Source organism: Hylobates moloch, unplaced genomic scaffold (genome assembly GCF_009828535.3).
Source record: "Hylobates moloch isolate HMO894 unplaced genomic scaffold, HMol_V3 SCAFFOLD_12, whole genome shotgun sequence".
Classification (NCBI taxonomy): domain Eukaryota; kingdom Metazoa; phylum Chordata; class Mammalia; order Primates; family Hylobatidae; genus Hylobates; species Hylobates moloch.
The window spans coordinates 32,055,667-32,083,599 of record NW_026652287.1 but is presented as its reverse complement, the minus strand read 5'-3'; the positions used below and the strand labels follow the sequence as shown (position 1 = coordinate 32,083,599).

The window sequence follows — 27,933 nt, the reverse complement described above, 5'->3', positions numbered from 1 at the left end:
CTGTGAGTTATCTTATTCTTGAGCTTTAGGAATATAACTGGAATTTTTTATGGCTGCATAGTATTCCATGGTGTATATGTGCCACATTTTCTTAATCCAGTCTATCGTTGTTGGACATTTGGGTTGGTTCCAACTCTTTGCTATTGTGAATAGTGCCGCAATAAACATACGTGTGCATGTGTCTTTATAGCAGCATGATTTATAGTCCTTTGGGTATATACCCAGTAATGGGATGGCTGGGTCAAATGGTATTTCTAGTTCGAGATCCCTGAGGAATCGCCACACTGACTTCCACACTGGTTGAACTAGTTTACAGTCCCACCAACAGTGTAAAAGTGTTCCTATTTCTCCACATCCTCTCCAGCACCTGTTGTTTCCTGATTTTTTAATGATGGCCATTCTAACTGGTGTGAGATGGTATCTCACTGTGGTTTTGATTTGCATTTCTCTGATGGCCAGTGATGATGAGCATTTCTTCATGTGTTTTTTGGCTGCATAAATGTCTTCTTTTGAGAAGTGTCTGTTCATGTCCTCTGCCCACTTTTTGATGGGGTTGTTTGTTTTTTTCTTGTAAATTTGTTTGAGTTCATTGTAGATTCTGGATATTAGCCCTTTGTCAGATGAGTAGGTTGCAAAAATTTTCTCCCATTCTGTAGGTTGCCTGTTCACTCTGATGGAAGTTTCTTTTGCTGTGCAGAAGCTCTTTAGTTTAATGAGATCCCATTTGTCGATTTTGGCTTTTGTTGCCATTGCTTTTGGTGTTTTAGACATGAAGTCCTTGCCCACGCCTATGTCCTGAATGGTATTGCCTAGGTTTTCTTGTAGGATTTTAATGGTTTTAGGTCTAACATATAAGTCTTTAATCCATCTTGAATTAATTTTTGTATAAGGTGTAAGGAAGGGATCCAGTTGCAGGTTTCTACATATGGCTAGCCAGTTTTCCCAGCACCATTTATTAAATAGGGAATCCTTTCCCCATTTCTTGTTTTTGTCAGGTTTGTCAAAGATCAGATAGTTGTAGCTATGCGGCATCATTTCTGAGGGCTCTGTTCTGTTCCATTGATCTATGTCTCTGTTGTGGTACCAGTACCATGCTGTTTTGGTTACTGTAGCCTTGTAGTATAGTTTAAAGTCAGGTAGCGTGATGCCTCCAGCTTTGTTCTTTTGGCTTAGGATTGACTTGGCGATGCGGGCTCTTTTTTGGTTCCATATGAACTTTAAAGTAGTTTTTTCCAATTCTGTGAAGAAAGTCATTGGTAGCTTGATGGGGATGGCATTGAATCTATAAATTACCTTGGGCAGTATGGCCATTTTCACGATATTGATTCTTCCAACCCATGAGCATGGAATGTTCTTCCATTTGTTTGTATCCTCTTTTATTTCATTGAGCAGTGGTTTGTAGTTCTCCTTGAAGAGGTCCTTCACATCCCTTGTAAGTTGGATTCCTAGGTATTTTATTCTCTTTGAAGCAATTGTGAATGGGAGTTCACTCATGATTTGGCTCTCTGTTTGTCTGTTATTGGTGTACAAGAATGCTTGTGATTTTTGTACATTAATTTTGTATCCTGAGACTTTGCTGAAGTTGCTAATCAGCTTAAGGAGATTTTGGGCTGAGACAATGGGGTTTTCTAGATATACAATCATGTCATCTGCAAACAGGGACAATTTGACTTCCTCTTTTCCTAATTGAATACCCTTTATTTCCTTCTCCTGCCTGATTGCTCTGGCCAGAACTTCCAGCACTATGTTGAAAAGGAGCGGTGAGAGAGGGCATCCCTGTCTTGTGCCAGTTTTCAGAGGGAATGCTTCCAGTTTTTGCCCATTCAGTATGATATTGGCTGTGGGTTTGTCATAGATAGCTCTTATTATTTTGAGATACGTCCCATCAATACCTAATTTATTGAGAGTTTTTAGCATGAAGGGTTGTTGAATTTTGTCAAAGGCCTTTTCTGCATCTATTGAGATAATCATGTGGTTTTTGTCTTTGGTTCTGTTTATATGCTGGATTACATTTATTGATTTGCGTATGTTGAACCAGCCTTGCATCCCAGGGATGAAGCCCACTTGATCATGGTGGATAAGCTTTTTGATGTGCTGCTGGATTCGGTTTGCCAGTATTTTATTGAGGATTTTTGCATCAATGTTCATCAAGGATATTGGTCTGAAATTCTCTTTTTTGGTTATGTCTCTGCCAGGTTTTGGTATCAGGACGATGCTGGCTTCATAAAATGTGTTAGGGAGGATTCCCTCTTTTTCTATCGATTGGAATAGTTTCAGAAGGAATGGTACCAGTTCCTCCTTGTACCTCTGGTAGAATTCAGCTGTGAATCCATCAGGTCCTGGACTCTTTTTGGTTGGTAAGCTATTGATTATTGCCACAATTTCAGAACCTGTTATTGGTCTATTCAGAGATTCAACTTCTTCCTGGTTTAGTCTTGGGAGGGTGTATTTGTCGAGGAATTTATCCATTTCTTCTAGATTTTCTAGTTTATTTGCATAGAGGTGTTTGTAGTATTCTCTGATGGTAGATTGTATTTCTATGGGATCGGTGGTGATATCCCCTTTTTCATTTTTTATTGCATCTATTTGATTCTTCTCTCTTTTCTTCTTTATTAGTCTTGCTAGCAGTCCATCAATTTTGTTGATCTTTTCAAAAAACCAGCTCCTGGATTCATTAATTTTTTGAAGGGTTTTTTGTGTCTCTATTTCCTTCAGTTCTGCTCTGATTTTAGTTATTTCTTGCCTTCTGCTAGCTTTTGAATGTGTTTGCTCTTGCTTTTCTAGTTCTTTTAATTGTGATGTTAGGGTGTCAATTTTGGATCTTTCCTGCTTTCTCTTGTGGGCATTTAGTGCTATAAATTTCCCTCTACACACTGCTTTGAATGTGTCCCAGAGATTCTGGTATGTTGTGTCTTTGTTCTCGTTGGTTTCAAAGAACATCTTTATTTCTGCCTTCATTTCATTATGTACCCAATAGTCATTCAGGAGCAGGTTGTTCAGTTTCCATGTAGTTGAGCGGTTTTGAGTGAGTTTCTTAATCCTGAGTTCTAGTTTGATTGCACTGTGGTCTGAGAGACAGTTTGTTATAATTTCTGTTCTTTTACATTTGCTGAGGAGAGCTTTACTTCCAACTATGTGGTCAATTTTGGAATAGGTGTGGTGTGGTGCTGAAAAAAATGTATATTCTATTGACTTGGGGTGGAGAGTTCTGTAGATGTCTATTAGGTCCACTTTATGTAGAGCTGAGTTCAATTCCTGGATATCCTTGTTAACTTTCTGTCTCGTTGATCTGTCTAATGCTGACAGTGGGGTGTTAAAATCTCCCATTATTATTGTGTGGGAGTTTAAGTCCCTTTGTAGGTCACTGAGGACTTGCTTTATGAATCTGGGTGCTCCTGTGTTGGGTGCGTATATATTTAGGATAGTTAGCTCTTCTTGTTGAATTGATCCCTTTACCATTATGTAATGGCCTTCTTTGTCTCTTATGATCTTTGTTGGTTTAAAGTCTATTTTATCAGAGACTAGGATTGCAACCCCTGCCTTTTTTTGTTTTCCAGTTGCTTGATAGATCTTCCTCCATCCCTTTATTTTGAGTCTATGTGTGTCTCTGCACGTGAGATGGGTTTCCTGAATACAGCACACTGATGGGTCCTGACTCCTTATCCAGTTTACCAGTCTGTGTCTTTTGATTGGAGCATTTAGCCCATTTACATTTAACGTTAATATTGTTATGTGTGGATCTGATCCTGTCATTATGATGTTAGTTGGTTATTTTGCTCGTTAGTTGCTATAGTTTCTTCCTAGCCTCGATGGTCTTTACAATTTGGCATGTTTTTGCAGTGGCTGGTACCGGTTGTTCCTTTCCATGTTTAGTGCTTCCTGCAGGAGCTCTTTTAGGGCAGGCCTGGTGGTGACAAAATCACTCAGCGTTTGCTTGTCTGTAAAGTATTTTATTTCTCCTTCACTTATGAAGCTTAGTTTGGCTGGATAGGAAATTCTGGGTTGAAAATTCTTTTCTTTAAGAATGTTGAATATCGGCCCCCACTCTCTTCTGGCTTGTAGAGTTTCTGCTGAGAGATCAGCTGTTAGTCTGATGGGCTTCCCTTTGTGGGTAACCCGACCTTTCTCTCTGGCTGCCCTTAACATTTTTTCCTTCATTTCAACTTTGGTGAATCTGACAATTATGTGTCTTGGAGTTGCCCTTCTCGAGGAGTATCTTTGTGGCGTTCTCTGTATTTCCTGAATCTGAATGCTGGCCGGCCTTGCTAGATTGGGGAAGTTCTCCTGGATAATATCTTGCAGAGTGTTTTCCAACTTGGTTCCATTCTCCCCATCATTTTCAGGTACACCAATCAGACATAGGTTTGGTCTTTTCACATAGTCCCAAATTTCTTGGAGGCTTTGTTCATTTCTTTTTATTCTTTTTTCTCTAAACTTCCCTTCTCTCTTCATTTCATTCATTTCATCTTCCATCAGCGATACCCTTTCTTCCAGTTGATCGCATCTGCTACTGAGGCTTCTGCAATCTTCGCGTAGTTCTCGAAACTTGGCTTTCAGCTCCATCAGCTCCTTTAAGCCCTTCTCTCCATTGGTTATTCTAGTTATCCATTCTTCTAATATTTTTTCAAAGTTTTTAACTTCTTTGCTATTGTTTTGAATTTCCTCTCGTAGCTCAGAGTAGTTTGATCGTCTGAAGCCTTCTTCTCTCAACTCATCAAAGTCATCCTCCATCCAGCTTTGTTCCGTTGCTGGTGAGGAACTGCGTTCCTTCGGAGGAGGAGAGGTGCTCTGTTTTTTAGAGTTTCCAGTTTTTTTGCTCTGTTTTTTCCCCATCTTTGTGGTTTTATCTACTTTTTGTCTTTGATGATGGTGATGTACAGATGGGTTTTTGGTGTGGATGACCTTTCTGTTTGTTAGTTTTCCTTCTACCAGACAGGCCCCTCAGCTGCAGGTCTGTTGGAGTTTACTAGAGGTCCACTCCAGACCCTGTTTGGCTGGGTGTCAGCAGTGGTGGCTGCAGAACAGTGGATTTTCGTGAGACCACAAATTCAGCTGTCTGATAGTTCCTCTGAAAGTTTTGTCTCAGAGGAGTACCCGGTTGAATGAGGTGTCAGTCTGTCCCTACTGGGGGGGTGCCTCCCAGTTAGGCTGCTCAGGGGTGAGGGACCCACTTTAGGAGGCAGTCTGTCCGTTCTCAGATCTCCAGCTGCGTGCTGGGAGAACCACTACTTTCTTCAAAGCTGTCAGTCAGACAGGGACATTTAAGTCTGTGGAGGTTCTTGCTGAGTTTTTGTTTGTCTGTGCCCTGCCCCCAGAGGTGGAGCCTACAGAGGCAGGCAGGCCTCCTTGAGCTGTGGTGGGCTCCACCCAGTTCGAGCTTCGTGGCTGCTTTGTTTACCTAAGCAAGCCTGGGCAATGGCGGGCGCCCCTCCCCCAGCCTCGCTGCCGCCTTGCAGCTTGATCTCAGACTGCTGTGCTAGCAATCAGCGAGACTCCGTGGGCATAGGACCCTCCGAGCCAGGTGCAGGACACAATCTCCTAGTGTGCCGTTTTCCAGGCCGGTTGGAAAAGCGCAGTATTAGGATGGGACTGACCCGATATTCCAGGTGCCGTCTGTTTCCCCTTTCTTTGACTCGGAAAGGGAACTCCCTGACCCCTTGCGCTTCCTGAGTGAGGCAATGCCTCGCCCTGCTTCGGCTCGCGCACAGTGCGCTTCACCGTCTGTCCTGCACCCACTGTTAGGCACTCCCTAGTGAGATGAAACCGGTACCTCAAGCAGAAATGCAGAAATCACCCGTCTTCTGTGTCGCTGGGGCTGGGAGCTGGAGACCGGAGCTGTTCCTATTCGGCCATCTTGGCTCCACCCCCTCGGGCATGTTTTTTAATATGCAGTCATGCACTGCATGATGACTTTTTCATCAGTGATGGACCACATAAACCATGGTGGTCCCATTAAGATTATAATGGAGCTGAAAAATTCCTATTGCCTAGTGATGTTGCAGCTGTTGTAATGTCATAGTGCAATACATTACTCACATGTTTGTGGTGATGCTGGTGTAAACAAACCTACTGTGCTGCCAGTTGTATAAAAATATAGCACATACAGTTATTTATAGTATATAATACTTGACAATGATAATAAACTACTATGTTACTGGCTTATATACTCTACTTTTTATTGTTATTTTAAAGTATGCTCCTTTTACTGATTAAAAAAAAAAAAGTTAACTGTAAGATCGCCTCAGGCAGGTCCTTTAGGAGGTGTTCCAGAAGAGAGCTTCTAAGACCTTCCAGTGGAACAAGTGATATTGATAATCCTGACCTTGTGTAGGCCTAGGCTAATGTGTGTTTGTATCTTCTTTTTTAACAAAAAAAGTTTTTAAATTTAAAACATAGAAAAACGCTTATAGAATAAGGATATAAAGAAAGAAAATATTTTTGTGGAGCTATAAAATGTATTTGTGTTTTAGGCTTAGTGTTATCACAAAGCAGTCAAAAGTTAAAAAAAAAACTAAAAGGTTACAAAGTAAAAACTTACCATAAGATAAATTTATTATTGAAGAAAGAAACATTTTTAAATAAATTTAATGTAGCCTAAGTGTACAGTGTTTATAAAGTCTACTAATGTGCAATAGTATTTTAGGCCTTCACATTCACTCACCACTCAATGACTCATTCAGAGCAACTTTCATTCCTGCAAGCTCCATTCATGGTAAATGCCCTATACAGAGAGACCATTTTTTATCTTTTATACTCTATTTTTACTCTACCCTTTCTGTGTTTAGGTATTCAAATACCATTGTATTACAGTTACTGCAGTATTCAGTACAGTAACATGCTGTACAGGTTTGTAGCTTAGGAGCAATAGGCTACACCATGTAACCTAGGTGTGTCGTAGGCTATACCAACTACGTTTGTGTAAGTACACTCTACGATCTTTGCACAATGATGAAATCTACTGATGCATTTCTCAGAAAGTATCCCATCCTTAAGTGAGACATGACTGTACTTGGGATATGTCTCTGTGTATGTATGTATGTATGTATGTATGTATGTATGTGTCTATCTATCTATCTATCTATCTATCTATCTATCTATCTATCTATCTATATTCTTGTATTGGTTTTCCTCACCTTTTCATTATAAACAAGCATTTTCCCACATCATTAAATATTCTTTGAAGACAGAATTTAATGGCCTGCATGCCTCCTTTATGGTGCTTCTTTTGTGTCTTACACTTCTATACTGCCCTCTCACATTTAAAAAAATTATTAAAGGTTTTTGGAATCTTTGTTAGTAAAAATTCTAGTTATCTAGTAGTCATAGCTACTTCTACCTGAGTTTATGAGCCCCTGCCTATGACAAATAACAAATAAATAAATTGGGCTTCTATTTATTAGTCTATTTAGGAAGTCACTTGTTTTTTAGCTTATGTAATGTGTTTTGTCTTGATCTGAAGTATTAGAACACAGGATCATTTTACTGGGTTATGTTGGATTTATTTGGCAAATCCAGTTCTCTTATCTCTAATAGCCTGTGTTTGTGACTTCTTGGATATGGGTGATTTTAAAGACTAGTGAAGAGCATGGATTGTGGTTACATCTTTACACCTTAGAAGCTTTGGGACTTTGGGCAAATTACTCCATTGCATTGCACTTTCTTTTCAAGATTAAAGCCTAAATGATATCATAAAGTACATAGCCCAGAGCCAGGCTGATATTGAATATTCTTGTTATTTTTCTTGTCATTATTGTAATTATGAGGTCTTTGACCATCCAATAGAACAAAGCTGACTAGCCTTAGTTGAGATTGAAAAGCATCAGAACGTTTCTTTACCCATTAGAAGTAACTGGCCATGGAAGAAAAAAGCAAATAACCCATTTTAATTCTGGACCAGCAGGAAGGCATCTTTGTCTGCCCTGTCTAAAAAACTCTCATAGGTAGCTTCAGACTTTGCAATGAGGCAGCTGCATTAGTGCATCTGAAAAGTTCACTGCTGTGGCTGGAATGTTAAACAGCAGTTCTTGACAGTGACCGAAATGCATACTGGGGTCTCAAGGAACGGACTGAGGACTTCCTTTTCATTATTCACATTGTTCAATACCTAGTCTGTCTCTATATAAATGCCAGTGTTGCTTTAATAAATTATTATGGATGATCATAGTAATACCTGTAGCTGCTATTTATTGAATGCTGACTACGTGACAACTAAGGTTTTTATGCATTATCTCATTTAATCCTGGTGGCTGCTCTGTGAGTCTGTTCTCATCATCCCTATTTCATAAAGGAGGAAACTAAAATTTAGAGAGGTTCAGCATTATCTAATAAGAATTTCAATGTTGGTCTCTCTGACTCCAGAATCTGAGCTTGTAGCTTTGCTCTTATCTCTACTGTTTTGGTTTTATAATTACTGCATAGCCTCATTCATTCATTCAGCCCGAGAATCTACTTTGTTGAGAATCAACTTTGTGCCTTCTCCTGTTCTAAGTGCTTGGGTTATAGCATGCAGACAAAGTCCCTGCCCTTCCAAGGCTTATTTTCTATTAAATATGATAGAATATTAAGTTAGTTTTAGGTGTTTTACTCCTAGAATAAGCATTCGTGTGAGGCTGTGAGTTATCTTATTCTTGAGCTTTAGGAATATAACTGGAATTTTGTATAAGGCTGAGTATATCTCCTAAGCTTATGAGATTTCTACAAAATTTCTACAAAATACTGGAAGCCAGGGCATGTTCCATTTTATGCATCAGGCTGTTTATTTTAGCACTGGCTTTTTAGCCCTGGCAGACTCCTCAAATTGGAGACGTTCTTACTGATTACTTTAAGAAGCTTTTAGAAGGTTTGGAAAGTTTATTGTTCGTGATAAAGCTACTTTTTGGTACCTTGGTTTCTTTGACTTCCTTAAATGTTCTATAGGTGTATGGAGCAGCATAAAAACTTTCTTTCTTTAGAACATGCCAAAAATACATCAGACAAACCTAGAACAAGAGGCTTAATTACTTCATAGAATAAATTTTCAAATTCAGATACAGTTGAAAAATAAATGATGTGTCAGGGAGGTCTAATTATGAGGGACCGAAGTATTAATACTTTGTTTTCTGTGATATCAAGAATATCAAATCCATCCTTAAAAATGAATTATTATAATAAGAAGATGATATCATAAAGTGTTTGTGTTAATGTCACATTTAATCTATGTGGAAGCTGAAAATAATTTTAAATATCCTTAGGTAGAGGCTATGTTACATTTTTACCTAGGGAATTATCAGTAAATACTATGAAGTGTGTTTCCTTGTAAAAAAATCGTTGCCTTATTTTTGCATTGGAAATACAAGTGAACCTTTTTGGTCCCATAAAATGCAAATGGCTTGTGTATGTTCCTTTTTTTTTTTAAAAAAAGTCCTTTGTCTAAGAAGGAGGATCATTGGCAAACCAGCTAGCCATTCACTTTGGATTTTGACATAGCTTCTCCTTGGGACCCTAATGACAGACTCTCTGATAACCAGTGCAAACTCCATGAATATCTTTCATTTCTCTAGAAGGAGGTGTGGATTTGCAAGGCTACCAGCTGGATATGCAAATACTACCTGACGGGCCAAAGAGTGATGTGGACTTTTCAGAGATTCTTAATGCAATACAAGAAAGTAAGTTTCACTCAAATTTTAAATTCTCCATGAAAGAAGAAACTATAATACTTGGGAGGGGTAATAAACTAAAAACCTTAGATGCCAAGCTTTAAAAAATATTAACAAAATGATGTCTTGAAAGAGATACTGTGCAAAATAATTTTGAAACTAGAAGAGATAGTGAAAGTGAGATTTAATTTGTGAAATTAAATCACATAATAGTGGAATTTTTGAAAAAGCTATAGCAGAATGATCAATTCTGTATATTGTATTTCATGTTATAATATTTAGTAAACCTCAGAGTATTGTAAATTTTTAGATTTCTTGATTAATCATAATCAAAGAAAAACCTTTAAGAAAGCAAAATACAATTCCTCTGCTCAAATGGAAGTAATAAGAGGGAAATGTTGGTGGAGCAAGGTGAAATCAGGAACTTCTTCTCCAAAATGAGTATCTGGAGTCATTGATGATGGGCTGCATGCCAGAAGTGAACCCTCATTTTCTAAGCGTTTTGAGTAATCAAGGTTTGCTCTTCTTTGAGTATTTTATTTCTGTTTTATAGCTTTCACTCAGAATTTTATCAGAATCAACACATTTACTCAAGTTAAATATTTAGCCTTGAGGATGGGTGATGCGGTGTCTCATACTAAGTCATTACCATTGATATTTCATTATCAGAGCTCTAATTCTAGATGATGAAGCTCCACTCTTAATATCAAATAATTTATCTCATGTTGGATTTGAGGGATTTTGATGTGAAGAACATTGTATAAACAACCATTGCAGTTTTTTCTTACTTCTAGTTTGGAGACATTGCATTTTCTTTTCTTTTTTTATTATTATACTTTAAGTTCTAGGGTACATGTGCACAACGTACAGGTTTGATATATAGGTATACATGTGCCATGTTGGTTTGCTGCACCCATCAACTCGTCATTTACATTAGGTATGTCTCTTAATGCTATCCCTCCCCCAGTCCCCCACCCCACAACAGGCCCCGGTGTGTGATGTTCCCTGCCCTGTGTCCAAATGATCTCATTGTTCAATTCCCACCTATGAGTGGGAACATGCGGTGTTTGGTTTTCTATCCTTGTGATCGTTTGCTGAGAATGATGGTTTCCAGCTTCATCCATGTCCCTACAAAGGACATGAACTCATCCTTTTTTATGGCTGCATAGTATTCCATGGTGTATATGTGCCACATTTTCTTAATCCAGTCTATCATTGATGGACATTTGGGTTGGTTCCAAGTCTTTGCTAGTGTGAATAGTGCCGCAATAAACATACGTGTGCATGTGTCTTTATAGTAGCATGATTTATAATCCTTTGGGTATATGCTCAGTAATGGGATTGCTGGGTCAAATGGTATTTCTAGTTCTACATCCCTGAGGAATCGCTACACCGTCTTCCACAATGGTTGAACTAGTTTACACTCCTACCAACAGTGTAAAAGTGTTCCTATTTCTTCACATCCTCTTCAGCATCTGTTGTTTCCTGACTTTTTAATGATTGCCATTCTAACTGGTATTAGATGGTATCTCATGGTGGTTTTGATTTGTATTTCTCTGCTGGCCAGTGATGATGAGCATTTTTTCATGTGTTTGTTGGCTGTATAAATGTCTTCTTTTGAGAAGTGTCTGTTCATATCCTTTGCCCACTTTTTGATGGGGTTGTTTGTTTTTTTCTTGTAAATTTATTTGAGTTATTTGTAGATTCTGGATATTAGCCTTTTGTCAGATGAGTAGGTTGCGAAAATTTTCTCCCATTCTGTAGGTTGCCTGTTCACTCTGATGGTAGTTTCTTTTGCTGTGCAGAAGCTCTTTAGTTTAATTAGATCCCATTTGTCAATTTTGGCGTTTGTTGCCATTGCTTTTGATGTTTTAGTCATGAAGTCCTTGCCCATGCCTAGGGACATTGCATTTTCTTATTAATTTTCTTATGAATAATTTTATGCTTTTTAGTTATCCCCATTTATCATTATACTGTCCTCTTGACCTTATGAGATAATTATTACTTCCACCCCTTACAGATGGAACAATTGAGTGTGGAAGAAATTAAGTGACAGGGGAACATGATAATAATGGAGACCAGACTGCAATGATGGCCATTTGTTCCTTCATTTAATTCCTTCATGAATATACTCAGTACAGGATTTAAACACACTGAGGTGAAGGATCCTGAAACTGAATATGAGGCTACTTTTAAAAGAAATGTTTTTAGCAAAGAATATAAGGGGATCAGCTATTTATTCCAGTTGAACAATCCCTTTATATTACATTGATGAATAAAAGAGAAAAGATTTCCACAGGAGAATAAAAATCAAATTATTAGACATTGGAGAGAAAATAACTTTTCATGGAAAGTTATAAAATTATGTAATTACTTCACTTGATTTGAAAGGTGATAGGTTGTACAGGGCTCAAAGAGTTTAAATTTTTTTTCAATAAATGATAAAAGTTGGCTTCCATGCAAGTGCTAGAGGTGAACTTAAATTTAAGGAGGGGGAGCTAAAATGAACTGACATCAAAATGAACTAAAGGTTAGTAAGGTACTATTTTTATAGTAATTTTTATTACCAGATCTTAGTAAAGACATGTTTGTATCTGATGTTAACTGTTCTGTAGTTTAGAAGGGTGATCTCTCTACGAACAGGTAGAGGAGTATAAATTTATGAGTACTTAACAGAAGAAAAAGGAAATGTTACTTGACTTTAAAATGCAAATTCAGCCCTTTATAAGTTTATGCATTTTCTACTGCTTTGGAACTAATTTATTTTCTTGTTGCAAACAAGTTTTGTGCTAATTAGATTTGAGAAGCTGCCCACACAGGCTGGGTCATTTCTGGAAGGAAAGATTTTGGGCCATTCAGTCTCTATCTAGGTTCCAAATATGATTGAAATTTTTAGCCAGTTTTTGGAAGTCTCCAAGCATAAAAATAGGTAGCTTGGTACTTTAAGGGATTGTACCTTAGATTATTGTTTCTGGAAAGCTTTGAGAGACCATCATTAAGTGTGTAAAGAATATGGAATTCTGTGACTGGCCCCAGTGTGTGATGTTCCCCTCCCTGTGTCCATGTGTTCTCATCGTTCAACTCCCACTTATGAGTGAGAATATGCGTTGTTTGGTTTTCTGTTCTTGTGTTAGTTTGCTGAAAATGATGGTTTCCAGCGTCATCCATGTCCTGTCGTGGGTTGGGGGGCTAGAGGAGGGATAGCATTAGGAGAAATACCTAATGTAGATGACGGGTTGATGGGTGTGCAGCAAACCACCACGGCACGTGTATACCTATGTAACAAACCTGCACGTTCTGCACATGCACCCCACAACTTAAAGTATAATAAAGAATATGGAATTCTGAAGATCAGTATAATTCCTCTCCTTTTTGTTAAGATTAACAAGATGATTGAGAATTTTCACTTTTTTCTTCAAATGTTGTGACTATATATAGTATATATATATGTATGCATGTATATATAGTGTGTATACATACATATACATAAACATATATATACATGCATACATATATATACACACACATATATATATATGAGACCTTCAAGATCAAGCTAGAAGTGCATATATGCATGCTTACATGTGTGTATTTGTGTGTGTTTCAAACATTTCTTGAGTGTCTGGAGTAGGCCGGCCATGATGGTGTTTTCCCAAAGTATCTCTTTTCAATCTTAACCCTAAGTAATAATAGATAAGATTTTCTCCATTTTAAAGGTGAAAAAACTGACTATAGCTCCCCAAGGATATATGGTTACTATGTGATAGAGTCAATATTTAATTGTATGTTAGTCCTTGTTCTGCCACATACTATATTAAATAAAAATGATTAGGAAAAATGAACTACTTTGTGTTTTTAAAACTGTATTATATTTTCACATCTTGGTGCAAGAATTTTGCCACCATGCTTCTACATTGTAAAATACATTTACAGTATTTTATCTTTTAGTGTGCATACCCTAAGTATAGCCTCATCTATTCTAAAGATGTCTCAGACTGGCTGGCCATACTCAAGTGCTTTTTCAGATCCTCCATATTAGATGTACAGCTTATAAAAAAGAAAAGAGTTATTTTAACCATCCATCTTGCCTGTCATGTGTCAGGCACTGTGCTGGGCATAATACCTTAAGGCAGTGGTGAATGTTTGGTACAAAGTCTAATTCAGGAAAAATGAAAACATTTTCAGATCACATTTTGTTTTGGTGTTCAATATGAAAACAACTTGATTGCTTTTAGGAAAAGGCATTTACATGTGAAAGTATAACAAGGGTGTGCGTGTGTGTGTGTGCATGTGTGTGTGTGTGTATGTATGTGTATGTGTGTTTGTTTCTTTTCCTTGATGTTGTTTGTCCCTTCCTCTCTATTCTCACCCTTCACTCTCCATTCCAAGATGGTAGCCAGGTCCCTTGAACTTCTTTGTTTCAGCAGAGTTTTGTATTACCTAAAGTTCCTGCCTTTTTTTTTCTGAAAGCCTGAGCTTCCAAGACTGATGCTTGGATGGAAGAAGAAATTGCAAGAGAGACGCCCTGTAGAGGGAGCCAGGCTTCTGGTAGGGGGAATGGAAAGGGAGGGAATGGCTATGTTGCATGCCTGGGAGACTGCACGGGAGCCACCTGAACTGTCAGTAACACAGAGAGTTCCTGGCCTGAGAAAGGAACTTAGGAGTCTCTGGGAAGGGGGCAGTCTCATCTTGCTGTTTATTTGTTTTATCTCCAGTGCCTTGAACAGAGCATGGAGTGTGGTAGGTGCTTACTAGTATTTGTTAGTGATTGAGTGAATGTGTGGAATCACTGGAGACTTGAAAAGCGGGCAGCTCAGTAGTAACCAGTGTGTCTTGGACACCTGACTGGTCTTTCTAAATGTTCTGCTCTTTACAAAACTCCTAGGGCCTTTGCACAGTTCTGGATACATGAGGCAGGAAAGTGGGAGTGTCAGCAATAACTGAAATTAAATTGTCCACGAAGCCGGTGGAATGGGAACTCGGAGATAGACTTAGTTTGATGCAGTGATAACAACATTACAATGCAATTCCTATGCTTGAGTTCATCCAGTAAGATTCAAACCCTCCATCCATAGTTTAAGGAGAGGAGTGCATACTCAAATCTTATGTACAGTAGCATCTATTAAAACAAAAACAAACAAAAAGAAAAACACTGCTTTTTTAATCACCAAAGTTTTCAAATCCGAACATTTTAAGAGGTAAGCATTTTAAAATATTTCCTTCTGAAACTTGATTGAGAATCATGTCTTAAAGCTCTGCAGTCCATGAATCAGGTGTATGTGTGTGTGTATGTATATGAGCATTTATTATATTAGCTAGCTACTGTGAAGCATGTCATTCAAAGGTTATACTGTACTTTTCATTCTCGCTTTAAATTATTTTCAATGTCCAGCCTTTTTTAGAGACCATCCATGCCCCTACCATTTGTTGCCCACCCCTCTTGTTTTGCTCCTAGTTTTTCCTTTCATGATTCCCATCATATCTGGATATAGACTGTAGGGACACTCTTGAGTGGTATCCATACCCTGAAACACATGATTGTGTTGTATTCCATCAGGTTCTGATGAAGGAAAGAGGGCACAAGATAGTGTTTGCAATGAGACCTGAGGAGTTAAAAGGATTGTGGGATCATTGTTATCCTGCAGTCTGTTTGTGCTTGCACGTGTGTCTACATAATCATATAGCTGTGCCTACATTAGGGGTGGTGTATACTTTCGTGGCTGAGGAGACTGAGTCATTTCTCAGTGACACCGAGTGAGTCACTTTGAATCTAATTCTTTAGCCCTGATTTCCAATTTTATTTTTAACCTGCATGGTCATGCCATTTCAGAGGAGCAGATGGCAGGGTGTGGGGGTATGGGGGTGAGCGGGGGGCTAGCATATATTGAGCAGGTAATCTTGTCTGGCAATTTTGTGTCTGACCTTTTACCTGTGTTATTTTATTTAGTCTTAAACTCTCTTTGCCTTAATTTCCACATCTGTAAAAGGAAAATAGTAATAGTACATCTATGTAAAGCCTTTACCATAGTGCCTGGTACACAGTCAGGGGTGTATAAGTGTTGGCTGCCACCTTTGTCTTTATTCCTCAATCATTCATCCTGTCTGGGAAATTGCATTTCCATATTTGGAAGATAAAGATATTAAAGCTTGAATAAGTTAAGTATGCCAATCTAATAGCTAATAAGTGGAAGGGCTGGCATTTGAACTCAGGTCTGTCTGAACCCAGAGCTCATGCTCTTTCCAAATAAGGTGAAATTATGGTCAGTAGACTTGGAGGATCTTTTATGCAGAGCATGAATGACCTCGCTTTATGTTATGGAAAGGTCACCAAGGCTAATGAATGAGCAAAGATTGAATTAGGCACACAGTTCTCTAAATATCTTTCCCAGGACTGTAAGAAGTGCCATCATCGTTATTTGCCTTGTTATAGAAGTAACCAAGGTGTTCACCTTTTCTTTAAAATGAAGTAGTAGTAAGAGAAGCTCTTCTTAGCAAATATGCTAAATCAAAAACAAGTTAACGATCTCAACCCTATTGTGGTGTGCTGGGGTTACATACAATACCATCGTCTATGCTGTTTTATAAACATTGCCATTATTGAGCCAGGCAAAGATGACGACATCTTTTTTATTTTAAGTTTTAATTTTGGTGGGTACATAGTAGGTGTATATATTTATGGGGTACATGAAATATTTTGATACAGGCATACAATGTTTAATAATCACATCAGTGTAAATGGGATATCCACCACCTCAAACATCCATTATTTCTTTGTGTTACAAACAATCCAATTATAGTTTTAGTTTTAAATGTACAATAAGTTATTATTGACTCTAGTTACCCTGTTGTGCTATCAAATACTAGATCTTATTCATTCTATCTAATTATATTTTTGTACCCATTAACCATTCCCACCTCCCTTCCACTCTACTACTCTTCCCAGCCTCTGGTAACCACGATTCTACTGTCTATCTCCATGAGTTCAATTGTTTTTAGTTTTTAGCTCCCACAAATAAGAACATGCAAAGTTTGTCTTTCTGTGCCTGGCTTATTTCAGTTAACATAATGACCTCCAGTTCCATCCGTATTGTTACAAATGACAGGATCTCATATTTTTATAGCCGAATAGTACTGCATTTTGTATATGTACCACCATTTTCTTTATCTGTTCATCTGTTGATGGACACTTAGGTTCCTTCCAAATCTTGCCTATTGTGAATAGTGCTGCAGTAAGCATGAGAATGCAGGTAGCTAGTATACTGATTTCCTTTCTTTGGGGTATATACCCAGAAGTGGAATTGCTGGATCATATGGAAGTTCTATTTTTAGTTTTTTCAGGAACCTCCAAACTGTTCTTCATAATGGGTTGTACTGATTTACATTCCCACCAACAGTGTATGAGGGTTCCCTCTTCTTCACATCCTTGCCAGCAGTTTTTATTGCCTGTCTTTTAGATAAAAGCCATTTTAACTGAGGTGAGCCCTGATTTCCAACTTTATTTTACAATGAAATTACATTTCATTATGAAATCTAAACATTTTACAATGACATATCTCATTGTAGTTTTTATTTGCATTTCTCTGATGATCAGTGATGTTGAGCACCTTTTCATGTGCCTGTTTGCCATTTGTATGTCTCCTTCTGAGAAATGTTTTATTCAGACATTTTGCCCATTTTTATTTGGGTTATTAGATGTTTTTCCTCTAGAGTTGTTTGAGCTCCTTATATATTCTGGTTATTATTCCCTTGTCAGATGGGTAGTTTGCAAATATTTTCCCCCATTCTGTGGGTTGTCTCTTCACTTTGTTGATTGTTTCCTTTGCTGTGCAGAAGCTTTTTAACTTGATGTGATCCCATTTGTCCATTTTTGCTTTGGTTGCCTGTGCTTGTGAGGTATTACTCAAGAAATCTTTGCCCAGTCCAATGTTCTGGAGAGTTTCTCTAATGTTTCCTCTTAGAAGTTTCTTAGTGTGAGGCCTTAGATTTAAGTCTTTAATCCATTTTGGTTTGATTTTTGTATATGGTGAGAGATGGGGTTCTAGTTTCATTCTTTTGCTTATGGATATCCAGTTTCCCCAGCATCACTTATTGAAGAGACTGTCCTTTCTCCAATGTATGTTCTTGGCACCATTGTCAAAAATGAATTTACTATAGATGTATAGATTTGTTTTTGGGATCTCTGTTCTGTTCCACTAATCTATGTGTCTGTTTTTTTGCCAGTTCCATACAGAAATTAGTTTTAAATGAATTTTTTTTTAATCTCATGACTTTTTTCGTTTGTTTGCAAAGGCATATTTTAAATCTCAATAACTTTCTATGGCAGAAGGAAGGTTCCTGCTATCATGTCTATAATAACTAGAACCCCAGGTTCTTTAGGGAGATGTCATCACAACCATTTAATCGTTGCCAGCACACACTAGCAGAAGTTTCCAAACTTTTGTAAAAGCAGTAAAATGTGTTTTTCCCCAATATATGATCAACATATAACTTCAATATACAAAACAGAAACTGAGTTGTTTGGTATAGGTAGGGGTAGAAGGTGAGCCTTGCCCACTCAGTTGTCTCTTTGTCCTGTCTATGGCCCCTGAAACTCCTCAAAAGGGCCGTAGGGTTCCAGAGAACAGAGATTGAAAACCGCTGGCCTATTAGAAGGGAGTTAAACGAGCTAAGGAAGCATTATGTCCTTTCTAATTGCTTTATTTATTTATTTTGAGTTTTTAAACTTAAGCCCCCTTTTTTCTCATTGGTAAACCAGGCAGCCTTTGCCTTAGGGATGCTGTCAAGATGCCTTTGAAGAGTAATGAGCATCTAGAGAGTCTTGGTCTTGCTCGTGTCATATCCATGCTAAATAGGGTTTAGTTCTTAAAATCCCAGCCTAAGGTGTTCAAAGCTGTATTGTGTCTTTGTGTTTCCCTGAATTTTTAAAATAATAATGGATCTATTTGTTAAATTTAGAAAGTTGTCAGAGCTGTCAGGCTACAGATGTAAAGTCTAGCTTTATTCAGATAAATGTTGAAATGGAAACAAGATAATTGCTTGGTGGTTAAATGACTTCCATTCTTGAAAGCCAAACATGATTTAAGAACAGTAGAATGCTTCCCACAAAAACAAAAGCCAGCTAGAAATGGCATGGATTCGGGGTCTGAATTGGATGAAAATTCATCTTTGTCACTTACTAGCTGCATGGCCACACTTAGCATTTCTGAACCTGGCTTCTTTATAATACTTGTCTCGTAGGTTGTTTTGAGAATGAAATGAGAAAATAGACCTGAAAATCATTAACACACAGCAGGCTGTCAGTAAACTGTAATCCCTATCTTTGTCTCCCTTCCCACTTCCTTCATATTTAATCTCTGTGATTCTAAAGAGAAGTAGAAATTTTCAAGCCATCTTACCAAGGTAATCAGTATAAGAAAAAATTAAAAATTGGTATCATCCTACAATTAGCTTTTATTTATCTTAAAATGCATACTGAGTGTCTCCTACTTGGTAGCCCTTATGCCAAATTGGAGCTACCTTAGCTCTTCACCTTAAAGGGACCTTAGTCTAAAGACATAGAGATGGACTTGTTATAAAACAATCTGGTAAGTGTTAAAATTGAGATATAAACAATTTTTTGCATTCTAAAATATTCCTGGAGGTGTTCTTTTTTTTTTAAGTGATACTTTGAGGTCAGTATGTAATCCCTTGAGAATTCTGAGTATCAGATGCAGTAACTTGGAACTTAGGACAAAAATAGTATAATGAACTGGCGCTCTGGAGAATAAATATAGATACTTGGATTATGCTGCAAAGCCCTCTTGTGTCTTCTTCAATGACCTGTAATTTCACCTTCTTTTCTCTGCATCTGAAATTTATATATCTGAAACTTCTATACTGTAATATCAAGGTGGGGTTATTTTTGCTGCATTTGGAAAATAGGAGAAAAGTAAAGAAAAGAGCAATGAATCAAAGTCTTTGATTTTTTTGGTTGTATTTCTTACTCTCTTCTAGGCTATTTCTAAAATACACTTGCTGTTTGTTTTTTTTCATTGCCTTTATAGCATTGATTCCCAAACTCTGTTCTCTTGCCTAGAAGTGTGAGGGCTTCCCACTCATGTCATGTCCAGCACTTAACTCTAAATCTTGGTTCAATGAACAAATGACAGAAAATAATTCATTAATTAGTTTGTTCATTTATTTGAGTCCTTGCAATTTATTTGTGATCTCTTATCCATAGGGAATTAATAATAGCTAACATCTCAAATGATTTTCACTGGAGGAATAATTGAAATAATTGCAAATATTTGATTTGATTAGTAGATTTAGTGTTACCAAAGTAAATTCACCTTTTCGTCATGTAAAGATCACCACGGTCTGCCTGCCTGCTGGTCCTCTCCTGACTTTTCTGCTCTGCCTCCATCCTGGGATGATATAAACAGAGCCAGCCCTCATAAATCTCTGAGTTTGATGCTTTACTCAGATTCTTTAGCTGATTTTTTGTCTCCTAGGCAATTTAAGGTCCTTGATTCTCGTTGTTCAGTTATAATATGTGAGTCCTTGTTGTTTTGTTCCCAAGTCGTTTTTTAGGCTGAGCTTCTAATCTTTGCAATAGGGAATCATTTGAGTATCTCCCTTGCCTTTCCAAATGCATGGTATACACCTACCCTGACCAATCTGTGCTGCCTAATTCTGTTCACACAGCCCTTCCTGGGTCTGAATGAAATGCAGATCAGTTACTTGAGTTGCATGGTAGTTTTGCATTTTCTCTCCTTCTTGTCATTCTTTTTTTTTTTTTTGCATTTTTAAAAAAATTCTACTATAAGTTCTAGGGTACATGTGCACAACGTGCAGGTTTGATACATGTATACATAGGTATACATGTGCCATGTTGGTTTGTTGCACCCATCGACTCATTGTTTACGTTAGTTATTTCTCTTAATGCTATCCCTCCCCCAGCCCCCCACCCCACAACAGGCCCCGGTGTGTGATGTTCCCTGCCCTGTGTCCAAGTGATCTCATTGTTCAATTCCCACCTATGAGTGAGAACATGCGGTGTTTGGTTTTCTGTCCTTGTGATAGTTTGCCAAGAATGATGGTTTCCAGCTTCATCCATGTCCCTGCAAAGGACATGAACTCATCCTTTTTTTATGGCTGCATAGTATTCCGTGGTGTATATGTGCCACATTTTCTTAATCCAGTCTATCATTGATGGACATTTGGGTTGGTTCCAAGTCTTTGCTATTGTGAATAGTGCCGCAATAAACATACATGAGCATGTGTCTTTATAGTAGCATGATTTATAATCCTTTGGGTATATACCCAGTAATGGGATTGCTGGAATGGTGTTTCTAATTCTAGATCCTTAAGGAATTGCCACACTGTCTTCCACAATGGTTGAACTAATTTACACTCCCACCAACAATGTAAAAGCATTCCTATTTCTTCACATCCTCTCCAGCATCTGTTGTTTCCTGCCATTCTAACTGGCATGAGATGGTATCTCATTGTGGTTTTGATTTGCATTTCTCTGATGACCAGTGATGATGAGCATTTTTTCATGTGTCTGTTGGCTGCCTAGATGTCTTCTTTTGAGAAGTGTCTCTTCATATCCTTTGCCCACTTTTTGATGGGGTTGTTTTTTTCTTGTAAATTTGTTTGAGTTCTTTGTAGATTCTGGATATTAGCCCTTTGTCAGATGGGTAGATTGCAAAATTTTTCTCCCATTCTGTAGGTTTCCTGTTCACTCTGATGGTAGTTTCTTTTGCCGTGCAGAACCTCTTTAGTTTAATTAGATCCCATTTATCTATTTTGGTTTTTGTTCCCATTGCTTTTGGTGTTTTAATCATGAAGTCCTTGCCCATGCCTTTGTCCTGAATAGTGTTGCCTAGGTTTTCTTCTAGGGTTTTTATGGTTTTAGGTCTAACATGTAAGTCTTTAATCCATCTTGAATTAATTTTTGTGTAAGGTGTAAGGAAGGGATCCAGTTTCAGCTTTCTACATATGGCTAGCCAGTTTTCCCAGCACCATTTATTAAATAGGGAATCCTTTCTGCATTTCTTGTTTTTGTCAGGTTTGTCAAAGATCAGATGGTTGTAGATGTGTGGTGTTATTTCTGAGGACTCTGTTCTGTTCCATTGGTCTATATTTCGGTTTTGGTACCAGTACCATGCTGTTTTGGTACTTGTAGTATAGTTTGAAGTCAGGTAGCATGATGCCTCCAGTTTTGTTTTTTTTTGCTTAGGATTGTCTTGGCAATGTGGGCTCTTTTTTGGTTCCATATGAACTTTAAAGTAGTTTTTTCCAATTCTGTGAAGAAAGTCATTGGCAGCTTGATGGGAATGGCATGAAATCTATAAATTACCTTGGGCAGTATGGCCATTTTCATGATATTGATTATTCCTATCCATGAGCATGGAATATTCTTCCATTAGTTTGTGTCCTCTTTTATTTCGTTGAGCAGTGGTTTGTAGTTCTCCTTGAAGAGGTCCTTCACATCCCTTGTAAGTTGTATTCCTAGGTATTTTATTCTCTTTGTAGCAATTGTGAATGGGAGTTCACTCATGATTTGGCTCTCTGTTTGTCTGTTAATGGTGTATAGGAATGCTTGTGACTTTTGCACATTGATTTTGTATCCTGAGACTTTGCTGAAGTGGCTTATCAGCTTAAGGAGATTTTGGGCTGAGATGATGGGGTTTTCTAAATATACAGTCATGTCATCTGCAAACAGAGACAATTTGACTTCCTCATTTCCTAATTGAATATCCTTTATTTCTTTCTCCTGCCTGATTGCCCTGGCCAGAACTTCCAATACAATGTTGAATAGGAGTGTGAGAGAGGGCATCCTTGTCTTGTGCCGGTTTTCAAAGGGAGTGCTTCCAGTTTTTGCCCATTCAATATGATATTGGCTGTGGGTTTGTCATAAATAGCTCTTATTATTTTGAGAGACATTCCATCAATACCTAGTTTATTGAGAGTTTTTAGCATGAAGGGCTGTTGAATTTTGTTGAAGGCCTTTTCTGTATCTATTGAGATAATCATGTGGTTTTTGTCGTTGATTTTGTTTATGTGATGGATTAAGTTTATTGTTTTGCGTATGTTGAACCAGCCTTGCCTCCCATCCTTCCTGTCATTCTTAATGGACTTCTCAGAGTATTCAACTCTCTTTCTCATTTAATGAACCTAACAGCAAGATTCTCCCAGGCAGATAATTATCAAACATTTTTCTATTTAGGAGAAGAAGTCTAAGGAAGGTGATGGGATTCATTCACAAGTGACCCTTTTGGATGAACAGCATCTTTGTGATGTTTGTGCCCATGGATAGAAAGCCCTCACTCCCACTCTGACTGGACAGTGAGCTCTGAGAGCAGGGCTGTGCCTGGGCTCTCCAGTACTTCAGCTCCGGTTCCTAGCTCAGCTCAGTGTCTGCCCGTGGTAGGCACTGAGTAAATACTTATTGATTAAAATTTATTTTAAAAAATTGGTTAATGTTGGAAGTTGAGAGTTGCTTTTTTCTTCTTAGAGAATCAATGTAAGTTTGAATCAAAGATTTTATTTTGTTTCTAAAACTTACCTTGTAGTTATAGCTGATAGTATCAGAAACAGTGATGAAATATGGATGAAGGGCACATGCCGTTTATGCCTGTGGAGTGTTTATATGGTCTACAGTCTTCTTACTGACCACGGGTTCAGCTGGGCATTCTCTCACAGCAGACTTTCTAATCTCTGCTGAAGAGATACTGAGAGGCTGGCAAGTGATAAGGTTGGCTTAGTATCACCTGTTCTCTAATAGATTGCCATGACCGACTGATTTCCCTGAGCTCAAGTGGCAGCAGTCCCATGACTTCCAGACAGTGATTCTGATGGGAAAGAAAGAGCTCTCTCCCTTACCCAAGTTAGCTGCTCCTTCTAGAATCAAATCCCTTGGGCTTTTCATGAAGAGTAGGAATTCTCAACTTCAGCATCAATTAATATTCTAGGCTGGATCACTCTGTGGTAGGGGCTGTCCTGTGCATTGTAGGATGTTTAGTGGCATCCCTGGCCTCTACTCACTGAATACCAGTTTCACTGTCCCCCCCTCCCCAGTAATGACAATAAATATATCTCCAAACAATGTCAAATATGGTCTGGGAGACAAAACTGGTCCCATTTGAGAACCACGGACATAGAGGGCATTGTTGAACTGATTGTGCCAGTGCCAGAAAGTATTATTGATAGAAGATGACCTGGTATTTTCTATCCTTGGCAAAAGCCTAGGGGGACACATACATATATCAAGAGTTTCTCCTTAGTATGAGGCAGTCACCTAGACATGAAACTCAGTGTCCTTGTTCCCCATTTATCTCACACCCCATCCCAAACCAATTCTCATAACAACCATTCCAACTTGTAAATATCTCTTCTGCCTTCTCTTATTGATAAGACCAAAATACTCACTTTAAGCTCCCAGGGTCTAGCTAGAATCGACAAATCAGCATTTGTTGTGGGTCTGCCATGTGTCAGCCACCCTGCTAATATGCACATTGATGTAATCCTCTTCGCCACCCTGAGAGAGAAGTTTGCTATTCCTGTCTCACCAGTGAGGAAACAGAAGCACATATTTACACAGCTAAGTGGCAGAGTTCAGAATAGCGAGCAGGTCTTCTGACTTGGTTAAACGATACTTTTATCTTATTGTTCAAATATCATCAACATCGACTTGAAATTTAATTTAATCACTGTCTGCTTGAAAATTTAATCACATTACTCGAAACCGTGGAATCCTGGCTTGTGAATAAGAATCATGTTAGGAAAACCATATGCCAAGTCCCAGAACCATAGAATGTTAGAGGAAAAGGGCTCTCAGATATCGTTACATTGTGACCATCTTCAGGTCATCATTCTGTCATTTAACAAATATGTGTTGAAGGCTTACCTGTGCCAGAGCCTCTGTACATCAGTCAAGACAGACAAGGTCCTTGCCCTATGGAACTTACATTGTAATAAGGTAAACATCCAATAAACAAGTCTAATAAATAAATGAACAAATAAGATAATTACGGATTGTGTTAAGTGCTGGAAAGGAAATGAACAATGAGAGGACAATAATTTTGGGAGGGAGATCTTTTTACATCCAGTGGTCAGGGAAGTTATCTTTGATCTTGACACCTCCCAAAACACTGGACATGTTACTCTTCCTCAAAAGGTGTTAGTTCCTCTCCATAAGCACCTAGCACAGTACCTGGCACAGTGTAGGTGCTACAACCCTTGGCTGTATGAAAAGATCATGGTTTTTTTTCTTTGTAGCCTTATAGGTCTAAAATCTTATAATACATTGTTTTAGTTTCCTTTTGGTGCCATAGCAAATGACTACAAGCTTAGTGGCCTCAAACAATATGTTTATTATCTTAGACTTCTGGAGGTCAGAAGTCCCAAAATCAAGACTCTCCTCTCTGGAGGCTCCAGGGGAGAATCTGCTTTTTTGTCTTTTCTGTCTTCTAAAAGCCACCTGCGTTTCTTGGCTCATGGCCGCATCCTGTATCCTCAAAGCCAGCAGCATAGCATCTTCCAATCTTTCTCTCTGATTCTGGCCTTCTTGCCTCCCTCTTCTAAAGACCCTTGTAATTACATCAGGCCTACCTATATACTCTTAAGATAATGTCCCCATTTTAAGATCCTTGGTTTCACACGTCTATAAAATCCTTTCGGTGATAAAAAGGTAAGATATTAACACGTTCTAGGAATTAGATCACCTTTTGGGGGTCATATTTCACCCTCTCGCAGTTAGCAATAAATGTTAACTTTATTTCTATGCCCATTATATTTTACAGATGAAAAACTTGAAAAGCTAAAAGTGTTGCCTAAAATCACATGCTTCAATATAGCTTTATACCTGGTCATCTCATCTAAGTAGATCATCTCTATTCTCTCTATATCCAAACTCTGCTCTTTTCATTAGAGAATTCACCACAATTTACGTGTCTTTGTTTTCTTTAGTTATTGCCACAAGGGCAGGAAGCCAGGTCACTTTTATTCACCAAGGTGCAATCATCACACAGCTCTATGCCTGACACACAATGTGCACATCTCTAAAATGTTTTTGAATGAAAGAATGAATACTGTATTCATTTTTCTTGGGTAAGAAGAACCCAATCCCTCATGAATTATTTTGTGCAGTGGCTTCTGACAGGTTATAAACCCTCAGCCATTTTTAAAGCATCAAAAGAAAAAGTGAACTGCAATGCTGGCCCATAATTGAAGTGGGTAAAAAAGAAGGGACTCAACCCATATCTTTCCTCTGCTGGTGATGAACTTAACTTTCTGGCATGCTGTAAGGCACTCTGCATTTGAATGTGGTAGTCTGTACCTAGAACCGTGATATATAGCACTTTATATATTGACATGTTATTAACATCAACAGTCTTTTGAGAAAGCTTCTGAATGGCTCACTTCATTATTTCAATTCAGGATAAGAGGAAGAAAAAAGGCCGAAAATCTAACTGCATGCTTTATTATTGCATTAGGTTTTCTCTGTTCTGCCTTAGAGAAGTAACAAAGGAGGAAAAAATCACAGTTCTTACTGAACAGTGCAAGTGGCACGTTTATGGGTTCACTTGGCAAGCTGTATGACACTTAAATGAAAAAATTAAATTAAATTTAAAAGTATAGGTCATCTCCGACCCTTTTCCAACCTAGAAGTCTTAGATCAAAGTACCTTATGCTAAACAACTATGCGAAGGAAAGCGAAACAAATATAACACTTCCTGCTATCATGAAAGACAAATTATATTTACATTACAGAGGTACTTTGCTTCTTATTTTCCTTAATCTTGTCTAATGAATACACTGTTTGGTCAAACATGTTTTATGTCTGACATCCTTTTCTTTTAGGAAATAATATACCTGTCACTCAAGATGTTATTGAAATGATGAGAAAATATGAACCCAAAGGGAGATGTTTTCTCTTTTAGTATTGCTTTCAAGATCCCAGATTTTTACCCATCTTATAATGTATTTACTTTGGTTCTAGTGGCCAAGGATGTCAATATTCTTTTTGATGAATTAGAAGCTGTCAGCAGTCCTTGCAAAGATGATGATTCTCTTCTTCACCCTGGAAACCTGACTAGTACTTCAGATGATGCCAGCAGATTGGAAGCCGGGGGAGAGGTAAGAGTATATGATTTCTTAAAAATGTAATTCGTGATCCAGGCAGGAACCGGTGAAGCATGTTCCAATGGACTGTTTAAAGTCATAATCTCATTGAACTGTAGGCTCTTGTGAAACAAGGGACAGGTTTTATATTCCTTTGACATCCCCCATGTCTAAGCATATTTCAAAGATTCTAAATCTACCTACACTCAAAACAAAAGTTTCGGTTTTTCTTAAACCTATCATTTTTTTAAACTGTCCATCATTTTAAGATAGCCTACATTCTTGAGTGTCTCCCACTGGTACAAAATAAGCTTTACAGGGATGGACTTCCTTGTATAGATCCCCCAGTAGGTAGAATAGTGACCTAAAATGCACCAGTCTTCAGTTGATTGTGTTGTCTGAAGTCTCTCTGAGTTTCCATTTGCCTCTGTAACCTGGAAACTTCATTGCAACTGTAAATAGACCCATCTATGTGTGTGCCATTTTGGAAAAATTCGTATTTTGTTGGAGGCATTTCCCTTTGTTCAGGTTGTGTCTCAAAGAGTTTAATATTTCCTGTGTACATTCGCTGGGTACAGGTAATAGGCACACTGAATCAGAGTAATTTATTTATTGCATATTCCTAATGCTTTTTATATTCTAAAGCTGGTTAACTGCTAAAAGGTTGACACCTGGAACAGAGAAAATTGTTTACTCTTACCAAGCTTTGCAGACCTCACCCCACAAACACCATACGCGGCTATCCATGTTTCTTTTTGTTTTTTTTTTTCTTTTTGTTTCATTTAAAAAAAAAACCAACTCATTCTGTTATTATCTGTTCACACAGATACTTTGGATAACATAATGTGGCATAACGAATGGACTTTGAAAGGGACCTCAGACAGCAACTAGTCTCATCCATGTAACTTACAGATGAGGAAACAGTATCAGAAATATTAGGGCTTTGCCAAAGGTGGCACAGCTCATTGTTCTGCTTGGAGCCAATACCCCTCCTGATGTCTTGGCTGAAGCCATTTTTGAAGGCAGAGGCTAATATGCTGAATTCACAGGACAGCCTTCTTGCTTGGCAAATAAGTGTTACTAAAGTGCTTATTTGGGTAGACTCCTGAGTGTCTCTTAATGTAAAAGCCAAAACATAGTCAGTGAGGACTGGTCATCAATTGAAAATGTCTACATCAAGACATGGTAC

At 38.1% G+C, this 27,933-nt stretch overlaps 1 protein-coding gene across 4 annotated transcripts in view; it reads left to right on the top strand.

Annotated features, from left to right (window-relative positions):
- ANO4 (anoctamin 4) overlaps window positions 1-27,933 on the top strand; it is a 399,084-nt gene that overhangs the window by 182,209 nt on the left and 188,942 nt on the right. For 3 of the 4 annotated variants that reach the window (XM_058425434.1, XM_058425435.1, XM_032168897.2), the window contains exons 3-4: window positions 9,540-9,644; window positions 26,623-26,759. In XM_058425434.1, coding sequence (XP_058281417.1) covers window positions 9,540-9,644; window positions 26,623-26,759 — 242 coding nt within the window. The remainder of the gene's footprint in view (window positions 1-9,539; window positions 9,645-26,622; window positions 26,760-27,933) is intronic. The other variant, XM_032168899.2, reaches the window with a different exon arrangement.